The sequence below is a fragment of the Typopeltis vanoorti genome, chromosome 12, assembly GCF_054136105.1.
Source record: "Typopeltis vanoorti isolate ZY-2024b chromosome 12, IOZ_Tvanoo_1.0, whole genome shotgun sequence".
NCBI classification, from domain to species: domain Eukaryota; kingdom Metazoa; phylum Arthropoda; class Arachnida; order Uropygi; family Thelyphonidae; genus Typopeltis; species Typopeltis vanoorti.
In genome coordinates this window covers 24345060-24366253 of record NC_143560.1, presented here as the reverse complement: position 1 = coordinate 24366253, position 21194 = coordinate 24345060, and the positions used below count along the sequence as shown (strand labels likewise).

Sequence of the window (21194 nt, the reverse complement as noted above, 5' to 3'; positions counted from 1 at the left end):
TGTGTTCCTTTCTTGTTAATTTAAAAGGAATGTATAATATATTCTGTCTGCTTATTAAAACAATTATAGCTTAAATAACATTTGCTATTATTCAAGACAGATAGTAATAAATGTTATGTTGCATATCACAATTTTTTTTTAATACCAGACTACAGAACAGGCCCTTGTTTTCGGAAAGTGCTGAATCAGTTCTGTGCCGGTCAACTAACTGGGGTGATTTGTACAAAACAGTTATGTTGTTCAACTGTGGGTGTGGCATGGGGACATCCATGTGAGTACTGTCCATCAAAATTAGACTGTGACCGTGGATTCATCACCAATATACAGTCTAAATCATGTCAAGGTAAAACTAATAATTTTTGAACTCTTTAAAAAATAAATTTATTGAATTTGCATTATGTTCTTTATATATGGATTTTAAAGTAAAAATATTTAAGTTATAAAAATTCCATAATGCCTTTTATTCTCAGGAGGAGTAAGCAATCGTAATTAATTTTTGGAAAATTACTAGCAGGTAGTCTCCACTTTTAGCCTTCATTGATAACTGAACTCAAGGCTTCTTGGTGATTCCGATTTCATCAGAATGAGTGTGTGTGAGGGAGGGGGAATTATGGCATGCAACTACCACATCTCATGAGCCTACATCCTAACAGGTAAACATTATTTTCCGAAATAGTGTGAGTTCTATGGTTGATTTTTCTGAGATGTGAAGTTGATTCTAGGATTGGAAAAAAAAACTCTACTTTCCTGTATGAGAGATTAACTAACTTGAGAACTGGCTGAAAAAAAAAAAAAAAAAAGAGGGTTCCTTAAGTCATTGGCTAGAATCACACCTATAACAATCTTTTCCCTGGTGGTCTAATGTTATATAAGCAGGTGCCAATTTCTCCAGGGCTACACTGGCATATGAAAATATATTTTTTAAAACAAGTTTGATTCCTATTAGTTTCTTAAATTAAGCAGGCAGTCCAGAAGTAAAATGGCCTAGTGCCATTTTAAAGTGAGTGACAATAAGCATTAATGTTAGGAATACAAAGAGTAGGCTTCTAAGGTGACACTATTGGCATTTGCTCAGGAAAGGTACACAAATGAGGAAAAATAAGGAAAGCAAAATGTACAGTATGAGCAGCAACTAAAATATACCACTCCCAACAATATGTTGAAAGTTTATTTTTCACTTGATTAGACTATAGTGGCCCTTCCCTTAATGCATAACATTATACATATCCACAAGGAGATGTGTTTTGTATTATGGGAGATGCTGAGACAGGAGTGATGTTAGCTTGGTCCACCTTTGCAATGAGTTGCCCGGTGTTGTACTATCTTACCCCAGTCCTGAAGATACTTTCAGGTGCAAGCTTTGTTTGCTCACACTTGGATAAAGGATTAAACTAAATTTATTACCAGCAGTGTGTTGTTTGCCAAACAACATAAACGGTAGTGATGGCAAACAGGCAGGCCAGCAGAAATGGTAGGAGGTAACAACTGAAGAGGATGTAGTTAACATTTCATGTGGTAACTGCAGCATGAAATACTAATATATTCATAAAATCATAAGACTGGATGACAGCACTCATTTATTAAGAAAATCTTTCCAAGATTAATATACCTTTGACATGCTTGTCTAACAAGAACCTTGCAAAAAAAAAAATATATATATATATAAATATATATATGTATGTATGTATGTATGTATTATTTTTTTTGTCCCCCACCCATGAAAGTCTGTAAATCTGTAGCTGAAATACATCAGTGTGTCTTTGGGCAGGCTAAATCATTTTTTGTCATTTTTTATTATTTTATTTACTTTTTATATTTATTTATTTTTTACATAGTCTTCTCTAGAGACCAAACATGGAACTTTTTCAAGCTGCTTCAGTGGTTGGAAAAGTGCTTGATAAGTGAGATAATGGTTTCCCACCAGCCAGTGAAATTCACCTCCCACCTAAAAGACAAAGCACAAACATTCATGTGCTGGATTTGAACCTGCATCATACTGGTTGGAGATCAAATACACTAACTACCCAGTCCAACCTGCCCACCAACCAGAACTATGGAATTTGATAAGGATTTTATGGTTGTTTGCTATAGGAGCCAGCTTCATTCAAAGTGAATGAAGTTCCACAGAGCCTTGTGGAAACCCAGCATTAAATGCAAAGTCTGAGGATAAAATCCATGCACCATTGCACATAGTGTGCAACCAGAGAGAAAGCTGGTAACCCAGCACAAAAGGCACAAAACAGACTCTGAAATTTTCGAAAGTTTTCTGTTGTATTTGTTTAATGGCAGATAATATGAAAGAATCTCTTGTTGATTAACACTGGTAGAATTCATACTGGTAATTATTAGTTGAGAAGGTTCCAGGTAACATAGAAGTGTTAATGGTTTTCTCCATTACTTTAGAAAGAATTGAAGTGTGAGAGAAATTAGATCATTATTTCATGCTAAATATGTGTTGCCCTTTCTAGGAATAGGTTGAACATATGCTAATTTCCAAAATTCAGGATAGATACTCTGCAGAAAATAGTAATTAGAACAGGAGTCACTCCGGAGCACAAACCTTGAAAACACAAGGAGAAAGCTATGATGATGAGGAGATTTTTTGGTACATAGTTTGGTACATGGTACATACAAGATTCTTCTGATCTCTTTCTAGTGAGAAATCAGAGAGTCATTGAATTTATTTTGTGTGTTTATAGTGTTAATTTTGTGTTTATAACTTCCAAGGATGGCCCCTTATCCTTCTTCCTTTTCCTCATCTCTATCCATATTATCCCAAGATCTCTTCTGTGAGTCCAAAATTTTAAAACTTTACATTTCATTACATTAAACTGATATCCCCATGCCTTTGCCCATCCTTCTAGCTTATTCAAATCTTCTTCACATCAGCACTATTACTAATAACCCTCCCAAGCTTTACATTATCTGCAAACAACTGAACATCTTCCTGTAGTTCTGTGACAGTATCATTGACAAACAGTGGTCCTAGTACTGAACCTTCTGAACTCCACTTGTAACCCTCCTACTCCCTGATACTGGGTGATTGGCTCTCTGATATTTGTCAGAGAGCCAATCACCAATCCAATCCATTAACCTAATATCCAAATTCATATGATGCAACTTAAAATCAGCTTGTCAAGTGGCACCCTGTCAAATGACTTGGAAAAATAAAAAAAATGACAATGTATGCCTTACTTTCATCCACTGTTCTTATTACTCTATTATAAAAGATGACCAAATTACTAAACAAGAGTGCTCTTTAACAAATCTATGCTGTCTTGCTTAAATAACATTATCCTCATCTACTCAATTCTGTATATGAGTTGTTACTCATTTCTCCAAAATCTTAACAACTACAGAAGAAATACAAATAGGGATATGGTTTGATACCTCCATTCTACCACCGCTCTTAGGCAGGTGGTACTATCTTACCCTCCTTCCACTCTCTAGGAACCTCCCCCCCTCATTGTAAGACTTTCATTTAGCAGCCAAGTTAATGGCACAGTCAGTTCCATAGCACATTCCCTATGAGCGGATGTATTCCAAAACACATGAGAGGATGTATTCCAAATACATCCTCTTCATTCACTTCTAACACTTGACCACTCATTATCCTTCTGGGAATAAAGCCTATAGTACTGGATGGAACACTAATAAAGTGATGATTAAATAGCTCGTCTATATCACATTTATCCTCCCTATCCTGCTTCAGTCATCACCTGATTCCCATCTCCGCCCAACAAGATAATCTGACCACTATCATTTTTCCCTCCTAATCACCACATAGCAAAAAAAAAAAAAAAAAAAAAAACTGCTTGGGATCCTCCTTGGATTGCAGTGTCAATCTCCTCTCATATTCTAATTTTTCTCTCTTTACAATACCAGTTACTTTCCTAGGCTGAGCTTAATATTCCCCATGCAACTGTTCTCCACCTCTCTCTTTATATGCCTTCTATAATCTCTTTTTTCTTCTGCTATTCCCCTTTTATTCCTTTTGTCATCCATTTGATTCCAAATTATATCTTCTTCTTCACTCGAGGTATACAATCTGTTATTGCTGTCAACAATTTTTTCTTAAGTATGCCATCTTAGTCACAATCAGATCCTCTGATGTTGTGACCAAATCCAGAACTCTGAATCATTGTGTTCCCTTCCCCACATGCTGCTTAAGACAGTTGTCCCTCAAGAAATCCAAAAATTCAGTTCCCTTATTACTGCTGTCTCCTTTGCCCAGTTTATATCACTATAGCTGAGTAACATTTCCTGCTCATCACCATGTATATTTATTCCATGGTCTGTAGCAACATCTCACTAAATATCTTGTCCTATGAACATCCATCTCTCACCATATACTCTCAACCAATTAGTGTTATTTCCACTGAGATTCTCCACCCTGAGAGCACACAATTCATCTCTTATCATGAGTTACACTCGACCCACCACATTTATCCTCCCTATCCTGCCAAAATATGCTGTACCTTTCGATTTCTATCCCTGTTAGAACAACCTCCTCAGTTAACCAAGTTTAACTGATACTGACAACCTGTGGAGAGACTGAGTCAAGCCACAAACTCATTCCCTTTATTCTTAATGCTCCTAGCATTTGTATACAGAAAAACCAGGGTATTGCCAGCATTCTTATATTCATTATTACTCCCCTCATATTCCACCTGGCTCTGTAATATAGTGTACACCTCTCATTTCTCAAGCCGCTATCCCCACAGGAGGCCATCTCTGCAACATTTGACCTGTGCAATTCTAGTTTCCCTGTACTGACACCCTCACTTATCCAGTCTCTCCAAATGCCTGTGTCCTTCTGCATTCAAATGCAATCCATCTCTTGCATATAGTTCCCTTCTATCCTCAAATGTACTCTATGTATCCACATATTCCAGACCCCTTTTCCTGTACATTCTCACTGTAATCTCATTTGTTATTACTTCTCTTCTTCAATCCACATTATCATACCAGGGCAACACATCACTATCTTTTCTTGGACACATTTCTGCTGCACTATGTCTAAGATCAACCTCAAATCTCTTGTTATACAATTCATACTACCTCTCAAGTCATTTGTCCCAACCATTACCATCATCTCCACCACACTTTCACCCCTGTTCACTGCCATTGCCACACCTCTATTGTTCTACCAGGCAAGCACTCCTCTGGCACTCTACTCTGCACACCTCGAATCATTAAATCTCTATACATGACACTCTGAATAGGTTTGTTAATCTTTCTCTCACTGGCATCCCTGTCTCTTACACCTTGTAATCTCTCTTTCTCTCTCTCCTCCCTCTCACCTCACTATCCCTTGCTGCCACACTCCCTTGTCTTTCTGCAATTTCCTCTATTCCACTGTCTTCCTCATTCTCTTGCCTTTCTCTCTCTCTCCCCCCCCCCCTTGCTCTCTGATGTTGTTTTCTTACACCTACTCTCATTCGTCTCATGCTAGCCAACCTCTCTGTCCTTCGAAGATTTTCATTCATACTCCTCAACTCAATCTTCATTCCTTCCATCTCTTTTCTCAGCAGTTCCAGCACTTCTCTCTCTCTCTCTCTCTCCACATTCTTCTTTCAAGTGACAATGATTGTGGGTGGCCATGATTGTGCCACCCACAATCATGGCCATCAGCCAAACCATCTCCATCCATTAAACTGATGGTTCCTAAAGTGGGCGGGAACCACCAATTTGAGGCCACTACCTCTCCCCCTTGGGGGAGCTGGAGCAATTCGGGGGTGGTGGTGGGGGTAGAGGCCACATGAGCAAAAGGGGACGTTGAATTGAAGTAAGGGGCAATGAAAGTATGAAGGTGCTGAAATTAGGTGCAAAAATTAGGTGCTGAAAAAAAAAATTATCATCAAAAACAAACACAGAAGAATCTTTACAATTACAAGAAGAACTGATTGAAGTAACAACAAATGAGGAATTGAAATTAAAATTCAAAAACGGGTACCAGCAGTTCTGGTTGCAAAAGCAGATGCCCATACTTTATCCTGTATTGTGGGCTGTGGTAAAAAAGTTTTTCATCACGTTTCAATCATTATATTTAGTGGAACGTGGGTTCAGTGCGGTCACAAATCTTTTAACTAAAAAAAATAAACAGACTGCAAATAGCCGATCATGGTGAGTTAAGAATGCTGCTGACAAATATAGAGCCATATATCAATAAATTGGTAGCAGCACACCAGGCTCATCCTTCCCATTAGGATTGTTTTTATATTACTGATCGTTATTTACTATTTTATGTATGGTTTGTTTGTTTTCTTAATTCTAATGGTGTTATTAAATTTTCAGCTCCAACTTGTCCTATGTTTATGTGCAATTTATGTTTCTTTTGTTGATTTCAATAAATTTTAAATTTTCAGTTCCAAGGTGCCTTATTTCCAAACTTCAAAAATCTCTACTAGATGCATAATAAAATGCAAATTTGTTTCTGTATCTATCTGTTTGTTCGCTTAAAGCTCGAGAACTGCTGATCCAATTTTCTTTTATATGTATCAGGCAGAGTTGGTCAGGCCTTAGAAAGTAGTTTATGGGGGGGGGGGGGTGCTGAATAATTTTTTTTTTTCCGAAAAGGGGGTGGTAAGGCAAATAAGTTTGGGAATCACTGCATTAAACTGCCCAAGGCTAAATCTTTATGTAGGTCATTAACATTCTCTCTGTCCTCCAACACACTACTGGTATTGACAAACTGAAAATCACCATTTCTGAACCACTATCTCTGCTACCACTAAATCCTGAGATCGAGACGTCTCCTGCTACCTGCATTTCATGCACAAATACACATTCCTATCTTGTACCTGCCATATTCTTAAACAATGGGACTTATACATACTGCATACATTGTAGATTAGTAGTAGATATTCTAGATTAGAAATAGAAAGTGGTCAACATATAGTTGATGCAAATTATATTGGAGAAAAAGTGAAAGATTATGATGACAAGAACCATGTTTTAGAAACTGTGCAGCAAAATGTGAAAAAAAAATGTTGATTGCTTCATTGAGGGACAGATGATTACATTACTTGCATGGATAGGAAAATCACTTCTTTGTGATGCTCATTCAGTAATTTAAAAGAGGCCATCCTGGAAAAATAAAAAAGAAAGAGAGAGATCATATCAAAAGATCCTGGCAAGTAAGTCAGTATGTACCCTTAAAAATATAGAATAAATGCAGGAAAGTAAGTTATGTGTAAAAGTAGATGAACTAAAGCCATGAAATGACCAGAAAGAATATAATTAATAAATACCATGGACGTGGAAAAATGTTTTGGATGTTATTGGAAGAAACTTAGAAATGCAAAAAAATAAGTGTACTTGAACAGGAATGGAAGATAATATGACATAAAAACTGCAGATAACGATATTCTAGATATGTGGATAATTACTCTGGAGGATTACTAAATGAAATAAATAAGTACAGTGGAAAATGTCAATCAAGAGTGCATATCAGTACGTGAGATCACCATCAGCATCCTTAAATATGGAAGGATAGCTGTAGTGTAGATGGTATTCATGAAATGCTCAAACACAAAGATATACCAGTATGTTAGCTACAGTGTATCGTATAGAAGCCTGGCCTAATCAGAAGATAGATTCTTGACTGTGATGAGAGCACTGCCTCTGTTAGCATAATGTAAGAGTTAGCAGAATTTTCTTTTGTATTTTCCTAGATAAAATTTATGTAGGCATACTGAGAGGAAAAATTGTGGAAGAGACTTAGGAAGAACTAGCTGGTATACCAAATCAAGATTGTTGGAATCAGGTTTTTACTTTAAGACAGATGATTGAGAAATCATGGGAATGTAGGAAGGATCTATATGTTAGGTTTGTAGATCTGGAAAGAAAGTGCCAACAGAATAGCTGTTAAAGCCAGTACACTTATATGGCATAAATAGGAACATTATGAAGAACAATATGTAACTTATACTTAATCTTACAGATAAGCTTAGGTGTTGGTGGTTATTCATGACTTATTTTTCACGGTATTAACAACACCACAAACACTTTTATCAACAAAGATGTTTTATTAACGCTAATATTTCGCTGATTTTCAACTCAGCATCATCAGAGCACAAAACATCTTTGTTGATAAAAGTGTTTGTGGTGTTGTTAATACCGTGAAAATTAAGTCATGAATAACTTATACTTAGGTAGTAAGTTAGCAGTTATAATTAAGTAAGTTAGCAGGTTTCAAATTGAGATGTATGCTACTCCACTGTTATTCAGACCTCCATGAAGTCACAAAACTCATTGTGGGAGGCCCATCCTAGAAAACACAAAGTCCACTCCTTGAACCCATTGACCGTTTGTGCTCTCACCACTCTCACCTCCATCAGGCAATACTTTCCATTGTTCAACCATCCCGCCATGCAAAGAAACCACTCATTACCCTGTTGCTCACAACTTCCAGGGATGCCCCCCCCTCTTTTCCTTGCTCTCTCACTCCCCTGTTCCACCAAATGAAATGTGCTCCCCAGTATCAACTCTGTAACTACTTTTGAACATTGCAGGCGTAAACTTCTGTGGCTAATTGGTTCAAAAGACATATTTCGGTGATTACACCACATTTTTTTATTATTCAGTTCTATAAAACACTGAAATAATAGTTCCCAACAAGTTTCGTAAATCGTAGGATTTACATCTTCAGGGGGTAAATAGTATAACTTAAAGTTTAAACAAGAGAATTAATAAATACAAATCATAACCGTCTGGCTATTCATAAAACTCAAATAACAGAATGCAGATATATAACGTTATTCACGTTGAACAGTACTGGAAGATGTCACGTGTGCTTGTTCTCGTTAATACAGTCCGAGCTCAGATTGAGGTAGATTTTTTATTAGAGCTGACCACACTTGATGGAGAATTAAACCTTGATTTTTATTGCATTGGGTTGGGTTTTTTAGCATATTAGCAGCTTCTTTAAATTTTCTTATATAACTGTTGTTTTCTATGTATGACATCGTCGTTTTTTTGCCAGAGTACAGTGGAAGTGGACATGATGTACTCTGGGACAGATGATTACATTACTTGCATGGATAGGAAAATCACAATGTAATTGATGTACACGATTAAATCATATCACCTTTCCTTCTATATACAAAACTCTGTAGTCCACATTCCTTCAGCCTATTCTCATAACCAACATTGTCCAGTCCTGATATCATCTTTGTTATCTACCTCTGCACTTTTTCTATGAATACTTTATCCCCTTCAAATCTTGGTGACCAAATTTGATTATGATAGTCCAGGTGTGGTCTGATCAAGGCTTTATACAATGAAATGACAACTCTTTTATCTCTGCAGTCAGCATCTTTCTTAGTATTGCAGCAATCCTCTGGGTTACATTCACCATCTTTGCAACATGTTCCCTGAATTTCAGGTTTCCATCAATCATCACCCCTGGATTCCTTGCCTCCTCCACTTCCTCCAATACTGTTCCAATAAGTATGCATCCTCCCATCGATGTATCTCAAACTTCACATTTACACTTTACATTTACATTATTATTATTATTCATGACATCTCCATGGAGTCTGAAGACTCATCACTGTATAATTCTTCATCTTCACCAATACACTGAACCTCTACTACCAATCATCTACATCAATACCATTTACTACTCACTGCCACAACTAGTATTTTTTGTCTGTAAATTGCGTGTGTGTGTTTTGAAGGGCTGATTTGTCTGTATGCTGGATAAAAAAACCCGAGTTTCTGGGAGAAAAAACCCTGCTATCTCCGTATGAGATCAGCTAACTCACCTTCAGTTGAAAAAAAGTCCATATAAAGATTCCTCCCCTCACAACGAGAATCAAATTTAGGGCTTTTCGAGTTGAAGGGTAATGTACAGTCGTTCTTTCAATTGCGCTACGGAGGCTCTTAAACTTATTAAACTGATACTCCCATTCATTGGCCCATCTGTTTATTCAAATCCTCTTGCAGTGCTACTACATTTGCACTATTACTAATAATCCTTCCCATCTTCACATCATCTGCAAACAACTGAATATCCCCCTGCAATCCATTAACAATGTCATTGATATAAAGATTAAACAATACAGGTTCTAGTACCTGTATTGTTTAACCTGTACTGTACACAAATGCCCTCCAAGCATCTACATATTCCAGGCCTCTCTTTCAACACATTTTGCTATTATACTATTGATTATTAATGCTCTTCTCTACACCTCTTCATTGGCATACTTCGGTCACACACACTATCTTCCCTCTCTGAGTCTTCTTCTGTACAACATCAAGCACGAACCTCAGATCTCTTGCCACCCAATTTGCACCCTCTCAAGTCATTCATGCCTACCATCACAATCGGCTCATCCACCCTTTTACCTTGCTTAATTACCATAGTCAAGCTATCTATCGTTCCTCCAAGTAAATACTCCTCTGGTATTCTATCTTGTACACAATGCATCATTGAGTCTCTACATATCACACCTCTTACCACTCTGTTTCTTCTTTGCTTGTCTGCATCCCTCAGTCTCTCTCTCTCTCTCTTCTTACATTTTCTTTCTCTTGTTCCTCCACTTACCTGTTGTCCTGTCATCTCTCCATTCCTGGTTCCAGCACTATATTGCCTTTCTCTCTTTCCCTCTTTTACTGGTTCTCCTGTCCCCTCCCTTCCCATAACTCTCTCTCAGTCCTACTCTAATTCACTTTGTATTTGTTGTTTCCAGTTGCCTAATTTTGTCTTTCATTATTCTCCAATTGTTCTTGATACATCCCACGTCTTTCATTTCGTGTATCTCTCTCTTGGCAAGCTACCTGCTCTTGCTGAACATTCATCCTTTCGATTAACACCATCTTTGAAAACTTCACGATGTTTCAAATCTACTACATGCCTTACTTTTATTTTTTCATTCACGTATCACTCGTTTTTCTCACCCTCGATCATGCTACTCATCTCTCTCAGTTGGTATTCGCCAGTTTCTGATGGAAAATTGCTGAGGTCTGTTATGCTAATAAAGGGATGACCTGTTAAAACTAATATCAAAATTCACTCTGCTTCATGCAGATAAATTTATATGGTGTTATATGCCTAAATAAATCCAATACTGTCCGACCACAGTTGGCAGTGTGCCAAGAAGAGTCAGTTCGCGTTGAAGGGGAGAAAGGAATAAGACGATGCACAAATTCCTCACCAACATGCGAAATCACATGCTTTATAGGTAAAATTTTCCAACTATTGTACAAGCAAAATAGTTACCACTTTAAAAACTAGAATTTTCACAAATGAAATGGTAATTTTCCAACATATAATAATAAACACTCATCCCACAAAACACATTGATTAACCTATTATTGGAATGGATTTGCCTTCGTCTGCTATGTTGTGCAGAAGTGTCAAGGGGTCTCGCATCTGAGATCGCAGAGTATAAGTCTTTGGAACTTTTTAATTAAATTAAATAACTACCATAATGCAGGAACATGAGAAAAAATCAGCTGCATTCTTGATTAAGTTATAGAATAGGTAAAACATTTCAGCTATTTAGGCAGAATTTTTAGTGAAGATGGCAAATTAAATATGGAAATAGATAATAGGATATGCAAAGCAGGATTGGTTGTAAGCCAGTTAAATAAATTTATATGGAATAAGAAAAAATTAGCTAAAATACTACACTAACACTATACAGGATGGTAAATCAGTTAAACTTATAGATATGAGAATTAGATTAGAAATTACACAAAAGTTGATCAAAATTAGAGATACAGATATGAGATTTCAACAAAAATTAAGGGTGTGACTAGATGGCATCAGTGGTAGAAACACTAAAAATGAAGATATTAGAAAGGAACTTGTCATATACTGCATTTAAGAAAGTGTGAGTAGAGTTAATCTAAGACAGTATGTAAACAGATATCATTTATATAAGATATCTTAAACAAAATGGGAGAACAAATAAAAGAGAAGAGGAGAGGAAGTAAGAAAATTAGGTAATTGATTCCGAGATGGGAGAATAAAGAGAATCCCTGATTGAATTGATTTAGAAGCACTGTAAAAAAATGATCTAAGTCATGACAGTACTGGAGACATAACAAATAACCTAAAACTAAAATTACAACCAAAGAGAGAAAGAGTTCAACTGGATGTCAACGAAAATAGTGCATTAGAGGTGTGAGATAGAGATAGGCATTTATCTCACACCTCTATCTCACATCAAGGTGCCATCTTGTGTGAGATATAGCTGATGTGAATATGGGATTATTATTATTATTAATATTTCATCTCCATGGAATCAGAGACTTAACATGGGAAGTACACACTATCACACACACAAAGCTCATCCAACAGTTCCTTAAACTGATTCACTGTGTCTACATTCACAACACACTTAGGCAATGCATTCCTCTCACCAACCACTCTCCATGCAAAGAACCTTTTCCTCACTCCTCTGCTCACACCATCATTATACAGTTTCCAAAGATGGCCTCTTGTTCTGCTCCCCCTCTCCTATTCTATGAAAATTTCTTCCATGTTAACCTGATAACAATGCCTGACTAACTTATATGTCTCAGTAATATCCCTCTCCTCCTCCTATTCACAAGGTTTTACAACTTACATTCTATTAATCTGTCCCTGTACTCCACATTCCAAAGACCACTGACTACCTTTGTGAATATTCTCTGTAACCTTTCCAACATATCCTTGTCACCATGAAAACCTGGCAACCAAATATGTGCACAATAATCCACAAGAGGCCTGATCAAGGCCTTATATAATGGAATCATAACCTCTCTATTTCTGCATGTCAGGGTTCTCCGCATCATTGCCATTATTCACATTAATCACACATCACTCCTAGATTTCTCATCTCCTCTACTTCTGTTAAAGCTTCCCCATCAAGTGTATACTTTGCATCCCATCATTGCTTACCAAATCCCAAAACCTTACACTTGGCAACGATGAACTGATAGTTCCACTTACCTGCCCATTCATGCAATCTATTCAAGTCCTCTTCTAAGGCATTAACATCAGCCTGACTGTGCATTGCTCTCCCCAGTTTTGCATCATCTGCAAACAGCTGGATATTACTAGCTAAACCCAACCCAAAATCATTAACATACAAATTGAACAACAATGGCCCCAAAGCTGACCCCTGCAGCACATCACTAGTGACCTTTCTCTTTCGAGATACTGTACCCCCATATACAACTTTCTGATACCTATCTGACAGCCAGTCACTGATCCAACACAGAAGTCTGTTATCCAATACCATCTGTTTCAATTTATTTAAGAGCTTGTCATGTGGCAGTCTATCAAAAGTCTTTGCAAAATCCAAGTACACTGCTGTATATGCATCTCCTCTGTCCAAGGTATTTGTCACCTTGTTATAGTACATCAGTAAGTTAGTGAAACATGATCTCCCCTTAACAAACCCATGCTAATAACCACAGAGAATATTGCTGTTATCAACCCATTTCTGTATCCTACTTCTCACCAATCTCTCCAGGACCTTCACCACAACTATAATTTGAAGCTACAGCCTTATCGCCACCTTTATGCAGTGGAACAATTTTACTCTCTTTCCACTCCCTTCGAACCTGTGCTGTTGCAAAATCTTATTAAACAGGCATCCCAATGCTACTGCCATTTCCCTGGAACATTCGCTTAAGATGTGTGGTGATATGTCATCAAATCCTATTGCCTTATTAACATCAAGATAATTTATTTCCTCAAATACCTCCTGCTCACTCACAATTAAGCTATCCTCTCTTATGTCCTCTACACTTAAGTTCCTCATGATTCCACCCTGATCAGGATGAAACACATTTATAAATTGATCACTGAATACCTCAACAATGTCTTCTGCAGCAGTTACCATTCTACCACTTTCATCCCTTAACTTCATCTTTCCATGATCATTCTTCCTTCTACTTGCCACATATCTAAAAAACACCTCTAGGTTTTTCTTAGCCTGATTTGCCAATTTCTGCTCATACTGTACTTTTGTTTTCCTTACTAACTGAGTCACTCTCCTGGCTTGTTCTTTATATTCTTCATGTGACTGATTACCATCATTCATCTTGTACTTTCTCCAAAGTACTTTTTTTTCCAGATTTCATGCTTAACATTCATCCATTTTACACCTACCTTATTCAGTCTTTTGGCCTTTGGTATACATTCATACATTGATGCTGCTATGTATTTCTTTGTAAGTTCCCATGCAGCATTTATTTCCTTACAGCTCAACTCCTCGTTCCATGTTATAACTCGAAGTTGTCTCCTAAGCTTGTTATAATCACCAGCCTTATAATTCCACATATATCCTTTCCCCGCAAAAGCCTGCATATGACTAGCCACAACACACATGATTACTTCATGATCACTTACACCAACTGGAGGAAAATGCAAAAGCCCTCTAACAATTACATCCTCTGATGAAATGATCAGATCTAGAACTCTTGATCCTCGTGTGCCTTCCTTTAAATGCTGCCTGAGATAGTTATCTCTCAAGAACTCGAGAAATTCACTTTCCTTATTCCCAAATGCTATCTCTTCATTTCAATCTATACCGCCATAATTAAAATCACTCATAATAATTACCCTTCCTTTGTTCACTAATCCAAGTTGTTTATACATTTCTTCATCACCACCTTCCACATTCCCAGGCCTATAGCAACATCCAACTAAATATGTCTTCCTCTCAACCTCCACATTACACCACACTGCCTCATAACCATTGCCACTATTTCCTCCTTTCATGTCTACCTTATGTGGACTTATTCCCCTGCTATCATTAGCAGCACTGCCCCTCCCTTCCTGCCCTTTCTATCCTCATGAAAAATACTGTACCCTTCCATTTCTATTCCCGTTACGATATCATCTTCATTCAACCATGTTTCACTTATTCCAATGATTTGGGGCTGAATAAACTCCATCACTGAAACTATTTCATCCCCTTTATTTCTGATACTTCTGGCATTTGTAAACAAGCACAACAGTTCATTTTTAGGTCTATAGCCAGTCCTATGCAAGCCATATGTTGGTTGTGAATTCCTTACTACACCTGCCAAATCATCTTTATCCCTGCTTACCACGTATGCCTGCTCAGTCTCCACTTCTCCACCCACATTGCAATATACTCCATCTTCATACACACATTCACTGCCACTTTCAACATTCACTCTCTCTATGCCATGTCTCCCTGTCCATCCGAGCTCCCCCCCATTTCCCTGTTCCTCTTGTATTCCCGTTCTCTCTTCCTCTCTCACACTACTACTACTGTTTCCACTGCCAAGCACTGCTGTCTCTTCAGTACCACTCTCCTGATTTTTCTCTTTATCTCTTCCTGCTGATCTCTGGCACGCATCATACACTTTCAGACTTTCATCATTTCAGATATATCATCAGACTTTCACAGAGTGTAAGGCTGGTGATAGTAATGATAATATGTTCCATTGAGGTTAATTATGGTTTGTCCTCATTGATTGCAAGGTGTTTATATATTTAAGGAATTATTTTGTTGATAACTATCTTCCAGATGTAAATGAATGTGAAGCTATTCCTGGGGTATGTGATGGCGGACAATGTACTAATACTATTGGATCGTTTCACTGTGATTGTCAGCAGGGATACGAATATAGCACAGAAACTAATTCTTGTGAAGGTAAGTAACTGTTACTCTTGTGAAAATAAAATAATTTTAGTATAAGAAAATTTTGGTTAAAGTATTACATATAATATTAATTATATTCAGTTATACTAATTAATTAATATATAATGCACATGGTAAGCATATCTGCTTTCGCTATAGTCATCAAATTTCACTATAGTCATCTCCTACCTAAAGACAATCACAAACAGATATTTGTAATTTTTAGATGGGAGATGAATTTCATTTAAAAAACAACAACATAAAATTAATAAAAATAGAAAAGAATTCTTTACTTTTACTCATTAGTAAAAGTAAAGAATTGTAAAATCATACTACATTAGTAGTGTGAATTTACAACCTCTCATGGATGGGAGTCACATTAAAAAAAAATAAATACTGTTGTTTGGTGTCCTTGATATGCTGAAAACCAGATGCTCTGTGTTTCCAGTATTTTAACTCTACACTATTTCTGTTGTGTTGTTCTTATCATACATCCAATAAATTTCAGATTCTTGTCTACAATGGCCATTCATTTCCTTATCATCTTTAGCCACAGATGCAGGTCCTTATTTAGTTAAAAAATGATTGTAGATGTAATCAAAATTGAATATGTCTGTAGTAATTTTTTTTCTTGTGGAATTTATTCCACAAGTAAAAATGAATTTGTCAAAATATAAATTTGAATTTTCATAGGTTCACTACAATATTACTACAATACAAACACTCAAATAGACAAACATACCATAATATACATACAGCATTTCTGTTATTCTCTAAGAATTGCTACAGTAATTCTTAGGGTAATCAAGTTAACTATTTAAAACTACATTTAAGTCTCCTTTAATATCACCACCACTTAATTACATGGCGACTCTGGTAATACTAAACGTACAAGTGCATTAGTAAATGCAAACACAGAAAAAAAAAAACATATTCCTCTTGTGAAATTCACTCTCAGAATATATAACACTGTAACAAATGGTAACAAGTAAAATAATTATGTGAGATTTTTACAGTATGAATCTTAGACATATGTCACCTATTTTCCCTCTGGCTGTCTTTCATTCATGGTCTACTGTAAACCTACACACAGGCCATACACAAAGTTTCATACTGCCATCCAACATAAAAACTAGGGGCCATCAGCACCCCTCAAACATAGAGCACAAACAATTTGCTCTCATGAGCAGGCACCAAAGAAGGAATATGAAATTATTGGCCAAATCTTTATAAAAATGGCTACAACAAAAATACAGTTCACAAGATCCTCCACAATAATGCTATTAAAGGTAAAAAAGATTACGAAAATGCCATAGCTGTACCATACTTTAGGGGAATATCAGAAAAAAATTACAGAGCACTATATAAATACAATATTAAGACCACTTTCAAACCTCCTGCCAAATTAAAACTATACTCAACTCATCTAAAGATTCCCTTTCTTACCTTGTCTACCTAAGGACTCACCAATGCACCTGCAACTTACCCTACATAAGGGAAACAGGGCACACAATTCCAATAAAAAAAGACAAACACAAATGCCACATTAAATTTCTTCACTATGGTAAAACAAGCCTCTCTGACCATGCACTCCACACCTGATGCCTTTCCAGAATTAACTGGAAAGGCACCAAGTCTGTACACCATACCAAAACCTTGTTTGAAAGAAATTTTAAGGAATCTTGTGAGATTCTGATTCATCATTGTAATCTCAACAAGAATGATGGTTTTGTAATTCCAAGATTATGGATCTAGCATCTAGATCTATGAGGGAAGAACCCCATCATAAGGAAACCTTAACACAACAGGACTGTAGAGATGCATTGGATGTATTTCCACTGTAAAAAAAAAAAAAAAAAAAATATTTATTTTTATTGTGTAATATTATCATACCTGTTATGTATAAAAATTTAGATTTTATTTAATTACTCATTTATTTCTTCTTTTTTTTTGTCACCAGAGATCAGGCTAGTTTAAACGATTAACAAAGCAATTAGATTTAGTGTTCCTGTATGTAGAACATAGCTTGTGTCTTGTTCATATCTATGTTTCTTGATGATGATGATGATCTTGATAAAGAGATAGAAATGTCTGGTGTTATTTTCTTAATTTTAAGTAAATTGCTCTAACATGTTTGTTTTTGTCTCCATAAATTCTACATGATGAATTTCTCTCCATTATGTTTGCATGTATTTAGGCTTAGATGCTGGTTTAATGGAATAAAACAACACAATGACAATATTAAACACAGGTTTAATAGTTCCAATATATAGTTCCAATATTCTACATGATGAATTTCTCTCTATTATGTTTGCATATATTTAGGCTTAGATGCTAGTTTAATGGAATAAAACAAAACAATGACAATATTAAACACAGGTTTAATAGTTCCAATTTTTTGTCTCTGTCACAGAGACATCATCTAGGGTGTTAGACTAGAAACCTAAAGTTATAAGAGCTCTCCCCTGTAAGATCATAAGACCTCCTTCAGTTAAGGCATAGTAGTTTCCTTTAATTGATTGTTAGGCTGGAGGTCGAAGAATTACTATTTCCCAAATCTTGGAAAGTTTCATACAATCATATTTACTTATTTTATTGTATTTTTTTAAAGAATCTGATGTTGATTCCTAAAAAAGTCTTTCAGGTTAGTATTTCTTGCAATGAAGCATAGTAGTTTTCTATTTGATTTGGTGAAGGTCATCTAGATCTGATTGATTGTGGTTGTGGCAATGGATATATTTCTTATGCATGGAGGGTGGTTGAACTGTGGAATGCATCACCTGATAGAGTGGTGAGAGCAAGAACGGTCAATGAGTTTAAGGAGTGGTATGATAGACTTTGTGTTTCCTAGGAAGAACCTCCCACGATGAGTCTTGATAGACTTGTGTTTCCTAGGAAGGACCCTCTTTTGACTCCTTGGAGGCCTAAATAATAATAATAATGTTCTTCAAGGTGGATATCATCAGATCTCACAGTTTATCTATTATTGGCAAGTTGCAAGAGCAAGGGACCTTTTACATATCTGGAACATAGAAGGAGAGGGAATTGATCCTTAGGAGAGTCAATAAAGGCATCATTCATATAAGGTCTAAAAACTGTGTAGAGATTATATTTCTTTAAAGTTCTGGCTGTTTTTTCTGAAGTGCACCAGATAAAAGGAATAGTAAGAGCATTATTATTATTATTATACCTTCCATGGAGTTGGCAGACTTATCTCATCATGGGAGGTCATTCAACTGACAATGCAATTTATCATACCAAATTTTTAATCCTTAACACTCCTTGCATTAGCAATATATTCTGGTAATGTGTTCCATTCACTGACAATTCTGCATTTAAAGTTTACTTCATCCACCCCTCTTCACCACACTTTACATAACTTCCAGGGATGGCCTGGTTAATCAGATTTGGTTCTTCCCTGGAAGAACCAGATCTGATTATAATTAATATGTTGAGAGAGATATCAGGTAATGGAGCAATTAATTTGTTAATCTTTTTTGGCATTGTAGCTATTGAATAGGAAGGTATAGCAAATCAAGAAAAGTTCACTTCATCAATTTCCTGTAATCTAGTACCATCAGTGCCAATTTATTTGAATAATCTTGCAGGAATACATTTATCAACTATCGCCCTTCCTAGTTTTTGCATCATTGGTAAACAACTGAATATCCCCCTTCAAATCTTCTTCTATCATTAATGTACAGATTAAAGAGATTAATGTACAGGTTAAAAATTACAGATTAACTTGATTCCATTTCACCATGCACCACCCTCTGATGTCTATTTACCCCCCCCCTTGCAACCAGCCTCATATCCATTCCCATTTGTGCCCCAACTTATGCAATAGTTTTCATGCAGTGTTCTGTCAAATGTCTTTGCAAAGTCTGATAGTAACATTTTATAACCATTCACTTTATCCAATTCTGCTGTTACCTTATTATAAAATGTGAATAAATTACTGAGGCAGGACCTACCTTTTACAAAGTCATGCTATCCTCTATAGAATATCATATTCCTATCTACCCATTCTTGAATTTTACTTTTAACCAACTTTTTCAATATTTTAACCACCACTTCAGAGATACTAACTGGTCTGTAATTTGCTACCTCTGTCTTGGAACCACCTTTACATAATGGAACTATCTTGCCTTCTTTCCACTTGCTTGGAACCTTGCCAGAGAGAACTCTTCAGCAGAGGCATGGCCAGTTCACTTACACATTTTCATAGCTCATGAGCTGACATACCGTCTGGGCCACCTGCTGCATTCACATTGATATTTTTCAGTATACTGAGTACCTCCAGTTCATCTACTCAATGCTCACATCAGTCTCGATCACCTCAGTAACTGCAAAGTCACCATATGGATGATATATCCTTGCAAAGTGATCACTTAGTAATAACTGAACTATTTCTTCTGCTTTTGTCACTTTCCTACCATCAGTACTGAGTAAAGTTATCTTTCTATAATCACTCCTTTTCTTACTTGCTATGTAGCAAAAAAACTCTTTTGGATTTACTTTGGCCTGCTAATCTAATTTTCTTTGACCTGCTAATCTAACTTTTGATATGTTTCTTCTTTTCCATGACTACCTCCCTTCACTTATTGAATCCACCATTTCGGAGAAATTCACGTGCCTCTTTGACTGAATCCATTGATTCAGTCAGACAAAGAGATTATTGACTAAGGTTTGATTCTTGTTTTTGAAATGGATCACAGTGGATCACATTGTTTTGCCTTGAAAAATATTTGTACATGTGAGTCTTTAGTTCATCTTTAAAACCTGCTCCACTTTGATCCTTTCTAAAACATTCTTACACACTTTTGTTTACAGTGTGATATTAATTTTAACCCTTCCCAAAACTAAATGGTAATCACTTCATATTTCAGATCTGTTGGATATTATTTTGTCCTAACTGGCATGAAGATATCATGAACAATAACATGTATTTGGAGTAGTGTTGTGTGGAAATGATAGCGTAAAAAAAATTTTGATTGATGGTAAAGCAGATGATCATTTATAAGACGTTACAAACAGAGTGAAATTAACAATAAAGTTGGCAATAATGAAAAACATAATGCATTAATGGTAAGGTGGCAAACAGGATTGATGGCAAACAAGTGTGTGACTGGCAATAAAATAGTGAAAGCGAATGTTAGCAAAAAAAAAAAAAAAGGATGCAAGATTTGAAAACTGAGTTTGTTAAGATAAGGCAGGAGCAGAGTGAAATGAAGAGATTTGTAGATATGCATGGAAGAGTGAAGAAAATGAAAACAAATGATGTTGGTATTAAAATGGTAACAAAAGAACTGAAGGTGGCATTCTATGGCAATTTAATTATTAGAGGTGTGGTAAATGAGAAGATGCAGATGGTTTGTTTTCCTGGATGTAAAATAAATAGAGTGATTGAGGCATTGTATATGGGGATTAAGTGAGCAAAGGAGTTGGTAGTGGTAGTAGTAGTAGGACAAATAACTTGACTGGGAACAAAGAGAATGTAAGATTGGATATCAGGAGATTGTTGAAAAGGATAAAAGAGAATAGCGGGTTGCCCAGGTATGACAGTGACGAGATGAG

General features: G+C 36.3%; 1 protein-coding gene across 1 annotated transcript in view; it reads left to right on the top strand.

Annotated features, from left to right (window-relative positions):
• The window catches only part of LOC150100631 (fibrillin-1-like), a 1594375-nt gene that overhangs the window by 137357 nt on the left and 1435824 nt on the right, over positions 1-21194 (top strand). The window contains exons 5-6 of the mRNA XM_090401848.1: positions 149-343; positions 15504-15629. Coding sequence (XP_090257974.1) covers positions 149-343; positions 15504-15629 — 321 coding nt within the window. The remainder of the gene's footprint in view (positions 1-148; positions 344-15503; positions 15630-21194) is intronic.